At 34.0% G+C, this 18,038-nt stretch overlaps 1 protein-coding gene across 2 annotated transcripts in view; it reads left to right on the top strand.

The window, feature by feature from the left end:
• LOC116771254 (uncharacterized) overlaps window positions 1-18,038 on the top strand; it is an 80,748-nt gene that overhangs the window by 59,739 nt on the left and 2,971 nt on the right. For both annotated transcript variants that reach the window (XM_032663056.2, XM_032663055.2), the window contains exons 3-5: window positions 9,535-9,647; window positions 17,011-17,112; window positions 17,663-17,860. In XM_032663056.2, coding sequence (XP_032518947.2) covers window positions 9,549-9,647; window positions 17,011-17,112; window positions 17,663-17,860 — 399 coding nt within the window. In that variant the 5' untranslated portion in view covers window positions 9,535-9,548. The remainder of the gene's footprint in view (window positions 1-9,534; window positions 9,648-17,010; window positions 17,113-17,662; window positions 17,861-18,038) is intronic.

Consider the following 18,038-nt stretch of genomic DNA (forward strand, 5'->3'; position numbering starts at 1 on the left):
AAATAGTCTAAACGATGCCTTATACAGATCTAGATTGTTTCAAACATATAAGGCTATCATAAATAAAAGTATATTATCTATTAGCTATCAGTGCCTACAGACCGCCGCACAGTCTATTGCTTATTCAGTAACAATGTTGGTTGTTACAGTAAATAGATAAAATGTATATAGTGTGACCGAGAATATGTGACCAGTTAAAGTTAAGGCAAACTGTTATATGGATTATACAGTGTAGAATATTGTGTCAGTATTAAATTCAAATCTTGTATATGATTATTGTGATAGCAAAGCAATCGGACAATAAATCTGATCCATAACTTAAGATATACAACATAAATTAGAGAAGAAACTTCTTATCATTCCATGGATTCACCGTGCGGGTGGCGGGTCCATAGTTGCAGGCAGAGGAGCTTCAACAGTGCCTGGGACTTGCGACCCAGGTGTAGGTTTAAGGGGCCGCTATCTAACGCGCGTTAAACGCTCACCTCCACTGTTCAAGCTCCACTCTCTCTCCAACCTATTAGCTTTGTGAGAGTATTGAATTTATACGACCGAACTTTTTAATAAAGCTCATTGTTTCAATCAATGAATTTTGAAAATAGATCTCAGAAGCAATATTATGTCACAATTTAAAAAAATATATATCACGAAGTTTCATGAAATTTCTTGATCTTCTTTTCACTACTGCTTGAAAAAAAATAACTTTTCATATGAGACTGTTTTATTAGGCCTTTAGTTATTAAACATATATATATGTGTGTATAAACAGTGTCATGGGGACCGGCGGATAGTTCAGGCTAAAGTCATTCCATTAATGCGAGCCGGTGTTTCAATTACACCTCTCCACTGAATGACTCGTAATGTTGCCTATTTCATATCAAAGTAATTTAGATCTTAGTAATTTATATTTTAGAGTTCATTTATCCATGAAGGCTTTATTTCGCTGACATTGACGAGGGATGGTTTTAACTTTTAAGTCGGTATTGTTTCGTTTTTTTAATACTTAAGTCTTTAAAGTGATGTGTAGTCCGTGGACTTTTTGTAGTTCTTATTAATACTCATATACATTCAAAGTGAACAGCAATATTCATATCGAAAGCTTCTCGTTCTTGATTAGATTCTTGTCACTATATGAAAAAATACGTGCGCTTAGCACTAGTGTGCAGCATGACACTACATACGCATCGTTTCCTGTTTCCCATTGAAAGATGTGTAAAGATTTATGAATGAAAAACTAGTTAACGCTCCGTGTGGAATGCGTGCGAACTTACGGTACACATGCAGCGTTCAAAGTGTGATCTAATCATTATACAAATTAAACAAACATGAAACTCTATAACACTAATTAAAAATACCCTTAACTTAAATATAATATCAGTTATGTTAAAAATTAGACAATATATATGTCGCGCCGACAGCCTTCTCGTATCGAAAATATTCCTTTTCGTGTATTCGTTCATTATAATTGTTTTCAAATTACTCACTTCACCGATGTTAATAACTTTATTAATACATCAGGTGATTAGTTTTTTCCAAGTACCCATAATTGTAATATAGAATTTACCATATAAAAAGTCAAAGCATAATCGTACTGAATCCATTCTACATTGGTCGCTCTTAGGAGCCACAGTGGTAGAATCTCCGCTATACAATTCTTGACATTCATTGTAAGAATTTGTTAGCAATAAACAAGTATCATTTTGAGTAAAGACTATCTTTGCTTCAAAATGGAAGCCTGTCCATCGTCATCGGTACTTAACGCCCAGACTCGAAAGCCTTTTAAAGGACTAGGGTCTTGGCCAAGGTTCCACGAGGATTCCCCCGCTCTCACATCAGAAGTGGGATGTCTTACGCCACACTTTTAACCGCCGGATCGTCTACATGAAATCGCCTGGTTCAACATACAACTCTGCACGTTTTTGAAGACTCAAGAACCGTTGCACCACAATTTTTGAGATGAAGACAAGACATGGGGCATCTTGTTTCCTATTGAGAAACCAGAATCTTTGAACAAGTAGGAAGTTCGAATGAAAGTAACTTCCTTTCTTCAAGAAGTTCGAAAACATATGGCGAAGAGTTACCAACGACAAATTAAGTAAAAAAAAAAATGCCGTTTCTGGAAGCTGCTATTGAAAATACAGGTGACAAAAATTAAGCATAGAATTATGAACGTAAGTACTCATTCCGTACCTAAACTGATTTTTGTAGCTGCCACTGCAAGATTAAAAAGTCGAGTTAACGATGGTTATCACAAGGAACCACCCATTTCACTTCAAACTATTATTAGATCTTATCATTTTATCATCGGATCGGGCTTATTTTGCTATAGATGCAAACAACGTCACCCTTAGGATGCTACTGCAACAGTAATGTCAATCACTAAAGATATTTCCTAGCAATAAGTGAACATAGCAGTCCTACATTCACCACTATGGTAAAATAAGTTCAAAATTTATCTGTTATTGCCCTTTTTGATAGTGGTACTGGTTGTGCCGTTATTAGAGCATCTTTAAAAAAAAAAAAAAAATCCTTGGTCGTCATTTACTAACGAACTAGATGGAGTCGGTTCGGTTCTGGTCATATTCCTTTCGGATAATACTTTAATCAGTTTATTTGTCTTGTCAGCTCATGAACTTTCCGTTGAGATGTTCTTGGGAACAAATTTTTAGAGAAAAACGGCCTCACCGATATTGTTACATATGGGGCTGGTATTGGTTTCGTTCTTAAACATGATCCATTTAAAAACTTCAACGTAGTCATTCATAAATGTTGATTCAGACTTATAGACGTAATAAATAATACTTAATACCTTAGACGCAAATAAATCATCTGCTTGCTCTTTTTGGACATATGTTCGTCGGTGGCTTCGGTAGTTTTTCGAATAATATTGAGTGCTCTTTCTTCAAAAAAGTATGTTGAATATCTCTGTAACTTAATTTCAAAGGGAAAAGTGCGTCCCGGCTGACAAAAAGTAAAAAATTCTATAAAATCTCCCTATTTTCAGAACCATTAACCAAGAAATACAATTCAACGGTCTTGCAGGGAGTTTTAGAAAGTTTATTCCCAATTTCTGTATACATCATAACGCCTTAACCAAGAAAAGTAAAATTGGAATTCGATTCACGAACAAGAGATGACTCGTAATATGATAATATAATTCCTAACAGCTGAGCCTGTTCTCCCCATATTTCAAGAAAACGCTTCTATAGAAACATATGTCGAGGCAAGGTCTCTTGGTTATAGGGCAGTACTCATTCAAGTCCTAAAACAAAAGACAGCATGCTGTCGATTATAGGAGAATACGAACTACTGATGCTGAAAACGGATACCATTTGTATGAGCTTTAAACTCGCGTAGTGGTCTTCGTCATTAAAGATATTCACTCTTTCTTTTATAGTTGATAATTCAAATCATTAACAAGACTTTGACTCCTTGAAAGCATCTAAGTACAAACGAGTTCTTCTTTCACGTATTCACCGTTGGTGAGATTTCCTTCATAATTTTGATTTTGGTGTTGAATATAAGAAATGTGATAGACTACAGAATGCTGACTTCGGTCCGAATCTTGTCCATTTTAAAGAATCACTGGTGAATTACCCTCGGGTCATAATATAGATGAAAATGTTTAAGTTTGTCAGTATCAAGACAATTCAGATTGCTTCCCATACCAAATCACTCTTCGGCATTTGAAGTCGTCCGCGTGTACGTTGCTAGTAAACTTGGTATACCAAAAGAAATATAATCGTTGACAGGGGTAGTGAGTTGTTAGGGGAGGTTAAAACTTTCTGTGATCGTTTTGGAATTAGTATTTACTCCGTATAGCCAGGTATTAGCCGAGCAAATAGATCAGTAAAGTGCTTCAATCCATCTTGAAAAATTGTTTCGTGTTGATCAAGAAATTGGTAACTTCTGAATGGCATATTGCATTGGACTTTAGCTAACGTTAACATTTTACAAGTCATAAAAAATTAGCATTTCTCCATTAACTTTACTGACACGACGTCATCATTGCTCCATTATCATCACTGCTCCATTAGAATATCTAAATTTTATAAACATAGATGGGAATATAACATAAGACCTAGGTCTTGGCGAACCCTAAGAGATTTAATAATAACCGTTATTTTTCTAAGCATGTTACAGGAAGAGGAAAACCACAAAAAATTGCTAAAAGCAACTAACCCACACGAACGGATGGCAGTGTCGCAGATTGATGAGTTTGATGACAACAAGCTTACGAATACCAACTGAAACAACATCTACCAAATTCTCCAAAACTTTACAGGTTCTCTGACACGTACAGGATATGCGCATCTGAATCTACAAACTTCTACAAAACGATGGCATGACACGTGTAGTGTATGCACATCACATCTACAAAATTCTACAAACCGATGGCATGACACGTGTAGTGTATGCACATCACATCTACAAAATTCTACAAACCGATGGTAAGATACGTGGAGTGTATGCACATATAGACGTCTCCAAAATTCTAGTCGCATCCTTACATCTGAATATTTCTAGAAATTACTTTAGATTTTCGATTTGATTTCGAAGTCACAATATATTATGAGAACTAGACGTTGGCGCTGAGCACGCACCAACCGTCAGTATGGCCGTGTCGCGCCGACAGCCTTCTCGTATCGAAAATATTCTTTTTCGTGTATTCGTTCATTATAATTGTTTTCAAATTACTCACTTCACCGATGTTAATAACTTTATTAATACATCAGGTGATTAGTTTTTTCCAAGTACCCACAATTGTAATATAGAATTTACCATATAAAAGTCAAAGCATAATCGTACTGAATAATCCATTCTACATTGGTCGTTCTTAGGAGCCACAGTGGTAGAATCTCCGCTATACAATTCTTAACATTCATTGTAAGAATTTGTTAGCAATAAACAAGTATCATTTTGAGTAAAGACTATCTTTGCTTCAAAATGGAAGCCTGTCCATCGTCATCGGTACTTAACGCCCAGACTCGAAAGCCTTTTAAAGGACTAGGGTCTTGGCCAAGGTTCCACGAGGATTCCCCCGCTTTCACATATATATATATATATACAGTTGACAGATTAAGTTGACAGATTAATATATATGTGTATATATATATATATACACATATATATTAATCTGTCAACTTGTATAGTAAGATTTATTCATTTGTACGATAAATAGTTGGCGGGATTTCTCAATTCAGACGAAACGGCATCGTAAATGTCACATTCCGTATTATATATATTATACGTTTGCTATATGTCGTGACATTTGTTATTCTCGAAATATATTTTTTATATATAATACGTACAACGCGTGAATTAAAACGGGTCTTACGTTTTACTTGACTGTGACGGAAACAAAGGTGTTGTAATTTTTCTAATGTGACTACATATATGTGTAAATGAGTTTTTAATGCTCTTTGATTAATGCCGAAGATTTTATTTTCATTAAAAAGTTAAATTTGCATTTTTAACGAGTTATTTAGTAACTCACTATTAAAATTATAAAGAAATATGTATGTTCAGTATTAAAGACATTATTATTAAGAAGAATGAAAATCTTCCCATTTATCTTGTTTTTTTATTTAAATTAAAAAAAAACTAGATTTGATAAAGTAATTAAAAGGTTCTCTAAGGAAGTAGTTCGTATTGTATTGTCAGCTATCTCCTTCATTCTCATGTTGTACAACAAAGACGGCACTACTCGGACTGTTGTACAAATATGAGCTGGGAAAGTTAAAGATCTGTATAGAGCGGGCCGACCACATTATTGGGAACGACTAATGACACACAGACATACATACAAGTTGCAGATTCGTGTGTATGTACATGTATAAGTCGGACTATCTCTGACACCGTATGCTGTGTTATATATCACAATACATTTAATATAAGTCACTATATTTCCCTTACAAATATCTCTTCCAGGCGTGTAACGTATAAGGCATCGCGATTTACCTCTAATGGCGTCTCGTTACTGAGCTTGATCTTGGATATTTTTAGAAAATAGCTACTAAAGATTAAGCGTACGGCCATCTAAGTAAAGTGCTATTAAACAAGAGAAGATATCTCTATCACTCTATACAGCGTGTTCGACGTCACATAGTGCAGACTCCGCCTTAAACTGATCTGTTAATTAGTTTAAATATTGATATGAAATGTTGTAAACTAATGTATTTAATTCTCAAGGAATGTGAGGTTGAATCACAGTTAGATAAATAGTACAGGATTTATATTCTATGGATAAACCTGCAATTACCATTGATATTACGTCCGGGGCTTTCATATATTAAGGCTCTATTGAATTAAATGGATTTAAACGTTCGTTTGTAATGCCTACAATTCATTTACCATTCCAAACAGAACTAGTTTACGACAAACATCTGTAAAGTTGTCGGTTTGGAAATACAAAAATGAAAAGAATTAAAAATAATTATTTTTTTTAAATTTATACGCATATTTATGACAAAACTAAATTATTTAAAAAATTCGTGAGATCATCATATCATGCATATAATTACGAGATATCGTTCACCAAAAATAAAAACTTAATATCTAAAGCAATAGTAAATAGGAAGTTTGTCTAAATCGCTCTCAATTATAACAAAGGTATTTATACTATAACGTAATCAGCTTCCTTTAGAACCAAACTTACATATGCTCATTTTCTTTCCTCATTTCAACAAATTTATTTTATTATAAAGACGTAAAATTTAAACTTATTTCACTTTAATTATTTAGTCAAACCGAGATTAACAATTTTTATATCATCATTAACCAGTCCAGAGAGATCCATTCATTATATTTAAAATGAAAATCCTAATTGGTTTAAATGATATTTGCATAAAGATATGTTAATGAGCCGATCTTGTTTATATGTATAGAGACATTCACTCAGGTTCCTCGTATCTCGTGCGAAATCTTCGCCTGATATAAATGTATAGTAAATAAATTATTTAAATTAAACCGAAGTCCTGAAGTTATATTATTAAACCAGGGCATACTTTTCTTTGTTATAATATTTATTTGTTTTAGAGATACTTTTATTTCGTAATATCAACAGAGCATTGTTTATATTATAATGTGTTTCTCTAAAACTATTTACATACATGACGTTTCCTCCGCATGCCACACCGTATTGGCATCAGTTTTTCTACCACATTCTCACACGCAGCCGTCCTCGGAACGATCCTGAATCTCATTCCAGTATCATAAGAATGTTCTTCATCACAGTACAGTAGTTCCATATGTCGCTATAAAACAGATGAACCTTCCTTCACCCAGCTTCCTGTCTCTTGTTCTCTCCAGCGTGACGTCATATCCCTTATGTCCGCCGTCTCCTATTCATCAGACGTCGGAAGCTGTTCTTACTCTGAAGGGCTCGGCTCCGTCCCCTCTAATGGAGCGTGGTATTTCTTATTGTTCAGAAACAGGGCTTGTGCTGGAATGACGAGTCAAAAGAGGTAGCGTTTACATCTGTGAAAGTTTAAACGTCTCTTGGAATTTTGTAAAGTATAAAATGTGCTTAATTCACAATTATTTTAGCAGATGTATAATTAAATGCATTTTTTTATTCGACCCACGATCAATTTAATCCTGATACCGGTTCCGCTACCGCTCGCAGTGTGGTCTCATTCTTAATTCAATACAATACAAATAATATAATATATGTATACAATACAAATAAGTATGAACGTCTTTCAGAACTGTCACAGTATAGCGTGGAGTGCGCTTGCGGTGACTATAACTAGGAGGTCAAATAAGACAAATCATATATATCGGATTTTATTATAAATTCATTGTTTTAAAGACAGGACGCCAGCCTCGCTGACGTCACTAATGTCACTTGTTTCAGTGCGTTCCAGATATTTTAAAATGAAACTTCAATTCTTCTAAATGTTCTTGTATTTCTCGAAGGTTCTTTATGCTCCGCACTCGCTGAACTCTGCAGTCCCCGGTCGTGCGTCCAGACGTCATATTTAAACCAGAATTCAAACATAGTTCTATTCTCTTTGGTTTCGTTTTACTTTTAACAATAGTAACGACGACCAATAAGGTGTTATAATAATTGATGCCAGTTATTTCCATGTTGCATCCGTCATTGAAGCTGCTTGCGCCGATATATACTTTATGTCATATTTTAAGTATGGTGAGTATTGTGACTGCTCCATTGCAATATACACAGTTTTTCTATACTATTATTTTTGCGATATTTCAAAATTAACCTGAGATGAAGCAAGCATAGGTAACATTAGCAGAATACATTTTTGTCATAACCATTTTTACACCCTTAACTAATTTTTCTCTGCTTCTTCGATCGCGTGATCTTCAATATTGCTCTGATAGATATAAATATTGTATGCTTTATTAAGAACTATGTCAACAAACCGTCAGCGACATTTATAGTGTGTCATGTTTCACACTACACTCACCTATTGTGATGTGTTGTGTGCGAAACACACGGAATCGAGGGATAAGTTATTCACTAAATGTGATTCTGATAACTATGCTATATTATTTGAAAGTTTCACACAATCCCGTTCAGTATATTTTACACGAGAGGGCAGCGGACAGCGACACGTACATAGCTCCTCACAAACTTCTCATTGAAAAATAAATATGCATCATTCAGCACAATCAGCGATCAAGCAACAATAAGACGAATTCAAAAGGTACAAAGTAATTAAGGCGCCACAGAATTCATTCCTCGTTCGCTCTCAATGATAGATTCTATTCTATTAATAACGTTATTCACGTTATATATATCACGTACATGTGACCGTTCACGTTCATCGTATATAAGCGACTTGTATATTAAAATAAATCGTAATGTTTTTTTTTGTAGTAAAGTAGGAGTGATCGTTACCTATAAAATGCTTTTTGGTTTCTTATAAATTTATTTCTATAATTCAGACTCACTCTCATTTGTGAAGATCTAAGCCTTCTAAGCCTTCGAAGCCTTCGTTAACGTGTTGCCACTAAGTAAGCTGTAGCTAGTTCACGAACTAATAAAGAGCAGAAAACTTACACTATAGACATTGTACTATTAATGAAATGACACACAATGGACCTGATACCGCTTACTGTGGATCTTTTAAAACTATGATACTTTTATCCTTCTTTCTCTAAACTAATATCTGATACATTATCCTAATGCATATTTCACGGTTGTCTGGTCGGTAAGTGTGTGTACGTTTGTATATATTAATTGTTACAGTTGATTCCGTGTGTGGGACCGTTTTATATGTGACATTCGTGACAGATGTCATCAGTGACAAAGCAATCATGAAGACAATGCAATATATTTGCTATTACCTTTAATAAATAGTTTTTGAGTGTGGTTTAATTATATCTCTGTTTATAACAAGTCCATTACCAAATAGATTGTTTCATTAATTGTCTTTTGCTATAAATTATATATTTTTTGTCTTGACAGGACTTATTAAATGAAGTCTCTCATAAACTTTTGTTGCAGGAATGTGTTTTTGTTCATAAAAAAAAAACGTCTCAAGTGTATGTTTGTTTGTTCAGTGATGGTGTGACGTATGAGCGAGGGAGGAGCGGTGTTGGAGGCGGCGGCGCGCGGCGACGCCGGTCGAGTGGCCAGCCTGTTGCGGGCCGGGGAAGCTCACCACACCGACGAGGTACCTACTGTGTGCTACCCACAACCTAACCACCACACACATAAAGCTCGGGAACTACATATACATGTTGTTAATTTGCTTTTTTTGGACACACTGATATATTATCAGTTGTAATCTAGTTTAAACTCTTCCTAAAATAAACCTGTATTCCGTACTCATAAGAAGATCTTTTATATAAATAAATGAGCCTCATAGCTCCGAATATTTTAAATGCGAGCAATAATCATAGTAAGCTCAATCACTAATATTAATCATCAGTATGAGTTATCTTAACTGAGTTTTAAATGAGGCTGATCTGTCATCTGGCTTTACCTAATAACAATAAAGCGTTTGCTGCTTTTAATATATATACATATATAATTCTATATGTTTTATGTGTATTTCTTTCATACACGTAATAAACACCTTTCTGTTGAATATTTATTATTAATAGATACGAAGTGTCATTAAGTTATGATTTATACTAATTTAAAATCTGTTTCTGGCCATATCATAATAAAAATCGTGTCTAAACGATAACATTTAAGTCATATAAAAAGAAAACATGGGAGTTTTAAGTCTTTGTAAATACATATGTATGTACGAGCGCGTTGAAGTCTTTTATACTGAAATTTCCTGTTCGTCATCTTTAACACGGTGTTAAAGAAAATTTATACAATCTCCATATATGTATTGTATACTATAATTATATGTTATATATATGTGATGTTAGACCCATGTCTCAAGGCGTGCACGGCTATATAAGTCGTCTGCTGCACCGTTAACACCCCTCAGTATGTGTAACGTGGCCTCCATTTACAGAATTGTGAGTAAAACCAATTATAAAGTAGCACTTAATACGTTAACCGGCCGGAGCCCCGCTGGGAACACATTACGCGCTACAACCAATAAAACTAAATGTATGGCTTTTGAATGTAGATTATACGTGCGATGGAATTTACTGGAATATAAATATGCATAAGAAAAATATAAGGTCCAAGGATGGAAGAGAACCTTCGACCGAAACTACACAGTTTGGTGATTGAACGACAAAAATGACCTCTGTAAAAACTAATTAAAAAATCATATGATTTCATATTAAGGACATTAACAACACGGAACTGTTATAATGAAATAAACATTTGTAAAGCCAGGGAATTTTAATAATAAGCGAAATAAATCAAAAGGTAGCTGTAATAAAAGGAATGAATTACTCTCACAGGTGGATACATTTGATACACGAAAGCCTCGAGCGATGAGATTACATGAGGTTTTTAATTACTCACACGATGAATCATGATGAGTTATGACATACGATTTGTTGCCCTTTGTTGTAAATCAAAATAATTCAAAAATCACTTCAGAATACATCCGTAACAACTGGATAAGGCTTTTGAGGGCGATCATATTTATAATTTTTATTGCAAGAGTAGAAATATAACTCCTGATATATTACATTCGTATTAAATTTATTTGACTTTGATTTATTGTTTATTTCACTTTTGCGGTATTATATTATTAAATTATTATAATTTATATAGCAACCTTAACTCGAAAGCGACAACTTCAATGGAGTCATTAAACATAAATGCGGAGAAACACGTTTGAAAAAATATTAAATGAAGGTTGTATCTGTAATAAGAGGATAATTTGATCTTACTTCCATGCCCGGGACGACTCCATCAATCATACAAGGCTCTGGACGCTGACATCTCACAGAGGTGCTGCAAACTAAAAATAATTTAATAGAACATCTTTTGTATGAAAATATATTGTATTTTGCAGCTAAGCCATTGTATATCAGAAAATAAATCAATTGATATATATAATGAACCCGTATTTTCAAGTTGTGTATAATAAACATTAATGAACATTAAACATTCGTAACAAACTGTTGCTGAATCATAGAACTAATATATTTATATCAAAGTATATTTTCATGTTTAGCTTCTTTTCATATTTTTGCAGTACTTCGATTTTTTTTGTTCTGTGACTGAACTAGACTAAAGCTGAAAGCGACGGTCCGATAAATGATCAATGATATGTTCACTTTTTTCAAACATAAATACGCCCATTGTAACTTGAAGTGACAATGATTAAGATTTAATTTGCTTGTATTAAATGAGGTCTAAGACTTTCGAGAGTATTTATTTAAATTCAGATCTCGTCTGCCCGTGATCACGGTTGCTGCGAAGTAACCGAAACGTCGGGATTATGTAGTTTTTAAAAATACGAGAAATAATCTGAAGATATTAGTTTCATTTCATACCTCTCGCTGACAAAATTTCAATAGAAATTTTGAGGAAACATTAAAATAACGAAAAATGTACAATAAAAAATATCACAGCGACGAAACAAGTAAGTTGATTAAAATGACGAACCGGTATCCACCTGCGGCTGCTGGCTACGCGAGGAATGATTTAATAACAGCAATTAATATAATCTGAAAAGGAATTGGACAAATAAATACTCACTCCTCCATAAAACACTTTAATATATTTATAAGCCTCGTATGATTGTGGCGCTCACACATACAGCCTTCATTTAGGCAACAGGAACTTTCAAGGCAAACGATTGGACGCTGCATGGCAAGCAATTATGTATAATATCGATTTGTTTTTCGGATTTTTTTAATCCACACGAAGTATTCCCGGTAAACGTAGTACGGTTTTAAAAAAGCTTGCTCATTACCGACACAGTTACACACACGACCTTAGCGTGACTTCGGAGTAGTGGGTCTCAGTGTGTTCGTCGTGATTGCCAGATAACAAAACAACAACTTGTTTATTTATAATTGCAATAAGTGAGGTACTTTTTCCCTCTCTAATTACTTAATAGGCATTTCATGAATTGTTTCAAATAAATTATACTAAATTTTTTTAAGAATTTCATAAATAGTGTATCTGGAAATACAATACAAAGAGTGTATAGCGTACAGCCTCAGGTCTGACCTTGAAAGAAAAGATATTATTGTTAAATGACAGCTTACACTTAACAAACAACAGCGGAAACACTTCCTGTTCAGTGTTCTACACTTTCAACCTTAATCAAGTATTAACAAGCTTGTTATAATCTCAACCAAACAATCCAAACAAATTTAAACTTCAGAAAGCTCTTATTATATAATGATTGTGATACAGGGTCCCTTATCATCGATCATCGGACAAGTGAGACCATATCGAGAGCTCGGGGGAGCATTAAAAACTAGTTCAGGCCGACCGGTTTGTACGCTTCTTGTAACGATTCCATTCCACAGACGACGCATGGCTTCGATTTAGCCTTTACATTCATTGTTATATCATCCATCGGATTTCACTTCTGTGTGTACTGCGCTTAATATATAATAATGTTTAGTTTACAATCAAAACGATAGCTTAGAAGGTGTGTTCGTCATGACTTCTGTTAACTTCTCATCTGAGAGCTGTGGTTTAAAAAAACCAATAAAACGTAACGAAATTTATAAGAAAGAACAATCGCTCGGCGAACATTATTGGTTATTATTCGACCGCAGAAGGCAAATAGCGCGGCGAACTCAAGCGCCCTCGTTGGCCTTTACGTCGAAATAACACAATAATGATGAGAATGCTTTTCATCTGTTTGTTTGTTAGTAAACAGGAATTTATTATTCTATAGAGTTTTAAGACTAAACTTTGGAAGAGATCTCATGTGTTGAAAGAGTACATTTACTTCTCATCGCCAACAAATAATTATTTTTACTGACATGAACTACTTAAAATGTTGTATAATCTGTGGAATTAGATTAATTTTAGCGTGCTCGTTAAAATAATGATTAATTGAAAGTGCGGCCGCTACTATAATGACGACTTTTTATGCGATTCTTTTATTCCCGTGCTGAAGTTCCGTAACTAATTGATGTTGATCATAAAAAATATAAAGTTCGTGTTGCAATAATAAGCCTGACGTTGTAAAGAGGAGAAAGTTACAACCAGCCTTCGACGGAATAAGTTTAACCTAAATTCGATAAAAAAACAAAAGAATATTTAGTCGACAATCATTGGGACAATTCGTCAGACTATTGCTTGCATCTAACAAGTACGTCTTATCCACAAATAAGAACATTCATCTAAGATATATTATTCTTGAGTTCTGATGAAATTATCCTACAATTACGGACAGCGCCGCGAGCCGCTACTAGTTGTGACATAAAACAAAATTATATATAATAACAGACGCTAACAAGACCAGCAAACACAGCATTGTGTTTAATTAAATGGTCCATAGGTACCTTAGAGGTTAGTTAAAAAAATAAAACGTAAATTTGAACGGAAAATTAATCAGAAAGCCAATTTAAATAGTTACTATCGAAAGGCTCGTTATATACCACAAGCCAATTACTCATAATAAAATGTTAATTTGTATGTTTGTATTGAATTAGCATCGCGTTTACGAGCGGATTTATGATTTAATATACACACTCGCGCCGGACATAGATTAAGATATTTTTTTGCTATCAAAATATATAGATACATTTAATTTACATTAAATTTTAAGAGCGATGACTTAGATTAGGCCTGGTAACAACAATATGTCTCAACAATAAGTCCTGTAATGTCACATCCACAGAGAAGCTGAAAAAATATAACCTTGAATACATAACACGAGATGTTAAGAGATGAAAAGTGTGACGATGGAAAATATATAAACATAATATTATATGATTATCATTACACTCCACCGGATGTCTTTGACGAGCACGTTTGTTAATTAACGAGAATATTTTTGATAGAAATAAACGATTAGACGTTAATGAGACTGAACATGGTTCATGTTATAAGAAACATGAATAGGTTGATATTATTAATATAAATACCACTTTAAGATATACTTGTAAAGTTCTTACCAAAAACACTAAAAAATTGTATTAATTTATGAACAAGTTTTCGTAAAGCAAATTCAAATTATAACTAATAGTGTATGACAAAAAACACAATATCTGCTCTATTAGGTACTGCTAGTTACGAGTATAACTTTCACATTCCTTCATATTGATTATATCGAACGCACCGGAAACTAATAATCATGACAAAGAAATAAGGCAACATTAAAAGCCACTGTCACAGAATTATATGTTACCTATATGTATAATTATTTAAAAGTTACTTATCGTACACAATTCAGCAGTGAAAATAATTTTATTCGCAAACATACTGAAACTACGACATGCAAAGTACTGACCGAAGCCCGTGTAGTTCTGGAAGCTTCCATTCCATGAACATTTTCTTAATTGTCATCGTGACAGCAAACGGTCGCGTCCGTCGCAGATGTTAAATGAAATTCCGCACAAACTACCTTGGTTTTTGTATACAATAAACATAAACCAGGCAATACAGCGGTACAAAGATATTTCCATAAGAATACGATAGCAAATGTTTCTCCGATGTTCGTTTGATAACGGTTTCAGACAACCTGATGATTACGTCTCACCGGTCACCGGAGTATGATGATCTATAGGAATATGGCGATAGTCAAGTCTGATGGAATGTTATTCTATTGCTATTAACAAAAATAACTTTCCAAGCTATAACATTGTATATATCATAGTTAAGAAAGTCATTTTTGTCTTATACAGAGTCGGGTCGTCAACCCGCTATCTTATTATTTGTCGTCTACTACAGATAAGTCCTGTATTATTTTTTTGGTGTCAAAATTCAAGCATATTATAATCCTCGAGTCACTATCAGCTACTTAAGATATTTACGCTAATAAATTATGTCCAAATTAATCTGTTTATGCTCACACAAAAAAACCGGTTTGAAAACTAAACCTTGGATGGTGTCGTAAAATCTTTTATTAGTTTTTAACAGATCTATGACATTTATGACGTGTATTAAAAATATGAACTCTTAATTAAGAAGCTGCTACCAGCGTCCCTACTCTCATTATTAAAAGCGTTTGTCTTGCCAAATAGCATTCGTACAAGTTATTTAGGTCTCATTGTTCCACTAAACACTTTGTTAATAGGTGATTAGAAATAAACAGGTATTGAGTAATAAATTTTTCTTAATATACGTTTCACTGTGAAATTACCGTCAAGTGGGCAATACTACCGTAAAGTTGCTCGGGGCATAAAAACAGCACTAAAACTGCTAACTGAGGATGTGGCAGGAACGTAATATTTAATAAATATCTTTAGTATATTCTATTTAATACTAGAGACAAACGCTGTTAAAGACCTAACTGCGTTGTACAGAAAATAACTACGTAATTAACTGATTTTATTATATATCACGAATCTCTATTAGAATACCCTACTTGTTATTTGTCAATCCCTAGTTTTCAAGAAAAAAAATCTATGCAAGGTGCTCATACCAAATCTATACACAACAAGTAACAATCAGCCTCATCTCAAGAATAGATTTCTCAAACAAACAGGCCCTCGTCATCATTAACTTAATAAAAAAAATTATATAGTATGCGAGTATGATATTAGTTGCATAAGTAACTATTATTCCTAAAGCTCTCTTTGCTGTAAAAAATTTATTCTTCCATTCGTCTCTGAAAGCACTCAAGGATAGTTCTATTCTTGCTTTTTATGTTTCAATAAAATTTAAGAACACAGCGACACTCTGTGGACTCGTATCTTCAAAATAGCTTTTGAACGTTAAATTTTCCTATCTTTTAAGGAGATCATCAATCAAAGTCAAACTGGTTTCTAGTCGTAACACAAGGTGGTGTATAAAACATATATTTTTGAGTTATCTGACTCCGCAGACTCGCTGCTTGGAAGGCAGAATAACTAATAAGTTTAATGTAAGATTGCACGTTGGCATATAATTTTCTGAGATTCCAACAATCATTGGACTGGGTTCTGTTACTTTGAAAATTCTATATATATATTGAATTAACGTCAAAATTAATGAGATCTCAGATTTTCGCGAGTTTTATTCATTTAAATGAAACTAATATTTTTCGGATACACTACGCATGATCACGGTTGCTGAAAAGTAACCGAAACGTCGGGAACAATAGTTTTTTTTACAAAAATAAATCACGCGTTGTTTATCCGAAAAATATTAGTTTCATTTAAACGTCAAAATTAGTAAATAAATAATGAAACTCACTTTTCCAATTAGGCCATCCAGTCACGGCACGATAACGTAATTGGTAAAGCATCTGAAACACTATACCCCGGAGGTTGCCAGTTCGCATCCTGCCCGTATTAATGAATTTTTTGTTAAATATTTTATAAATTTATTATTAATTTAAGTATTAGTTCAACGTTACATTAATATTATATCTTCGAATAGTAGTGTTCCTGATATAACTTCCACGTAAAAACGACAGTCAGTTTTATATTGCCTAGGTTTGTTTGTACTGTTTTTTTTTTTCAACAATTAAGCAAATTTTTATATCTGTGTGTCAGAATGGGTGCAGCGCTCTTCAACGGGCAGCAGCCGATGGGCACGTGGAGGTGGTGCGAGTGTTGTTACAACATGGTGCGGACCCGCTGCAGAGAGATATTGTGGTCAGTATTATTAAATTGTAGTCCTTGATCTTGTCTTAATAACCCAGGACTATCACTGATTAAAACACCCTACAAGGTTTGTACCGTTGTTAGATACAGAAAAACAAATAAAAAGATCCTTTTTAGAAATTTCATTGAATTTCATTAGTATATTATTATTTCTCCAGCACATCTTTCGGATACCATTAGAATGTTCAATTTTATACAATTTATACGTTGTCGATGATTATTATTAGCGTTAACATTGAAGGTCTGTGTGCGGTAAACCTCTGGTTCGATTTGAAACTAGGCAATAATTTACATGATGTATACTAGACTTATCGGTACAGCAGAATTCTTATTCTCCTTATAAAGTCAGAAAAATCCTTTTGCTATCTCGAGAATTCTTAAGATAACTTATCAACTCAAGAAAACTATCGATTCCAATAGGCTCCAAACTATCAATATATTAAAAAGAAGGCGGAATGTAGAACTAAAAAATTTAAGTCAGAAATCTCTTTCGTTGTAATTTTACTTTCATTCGATTCAAAAATTGTCTAATATTTTTCAGCATGGCAACACCGCCATCCATGAAGCTGCCTGGAAAGGTTACTCCCGTACTGTCGGCCTTCTCTCCCGGAGTGTGGGCAGTGTGGTGTGTCGCAACGCTGCCGGGTTCACACCCCTGCACCTCGCCGCACAGAACGGCCACAACCAGTCGGCCAGGGAACTGCTGCTGGCCGGCGCTAACCCGGATATACAAAACAATGTGAGATTCTAACATATTATTTTATGATGAGTTATATAGATGATATGATGAAATTATTCAATATTACCTAAAAATATTTTTTTCTTTGTAAAAAAAAGCATTATACTCGTACCTGATGCTATTGAACACTTAAAAATTCGCCTGTTTTACTTAACGCAATTTTAGAATTGCTACCTCA

This window comes from Danaus plexippus, chromosome 17 (assembly GCF_018135715.1).
Source record: "Danaus plexippus chromosome 17, MEX_DaPlex, whole genome shotgun sequence".
NCBI classification, from domain to species: domain Eukaryota; kingdom Metazoa; phylum Arthropoda; class Insecta; order Lepidoptera; family Nymphalidae; genus Danaus; species Danaus plexippus.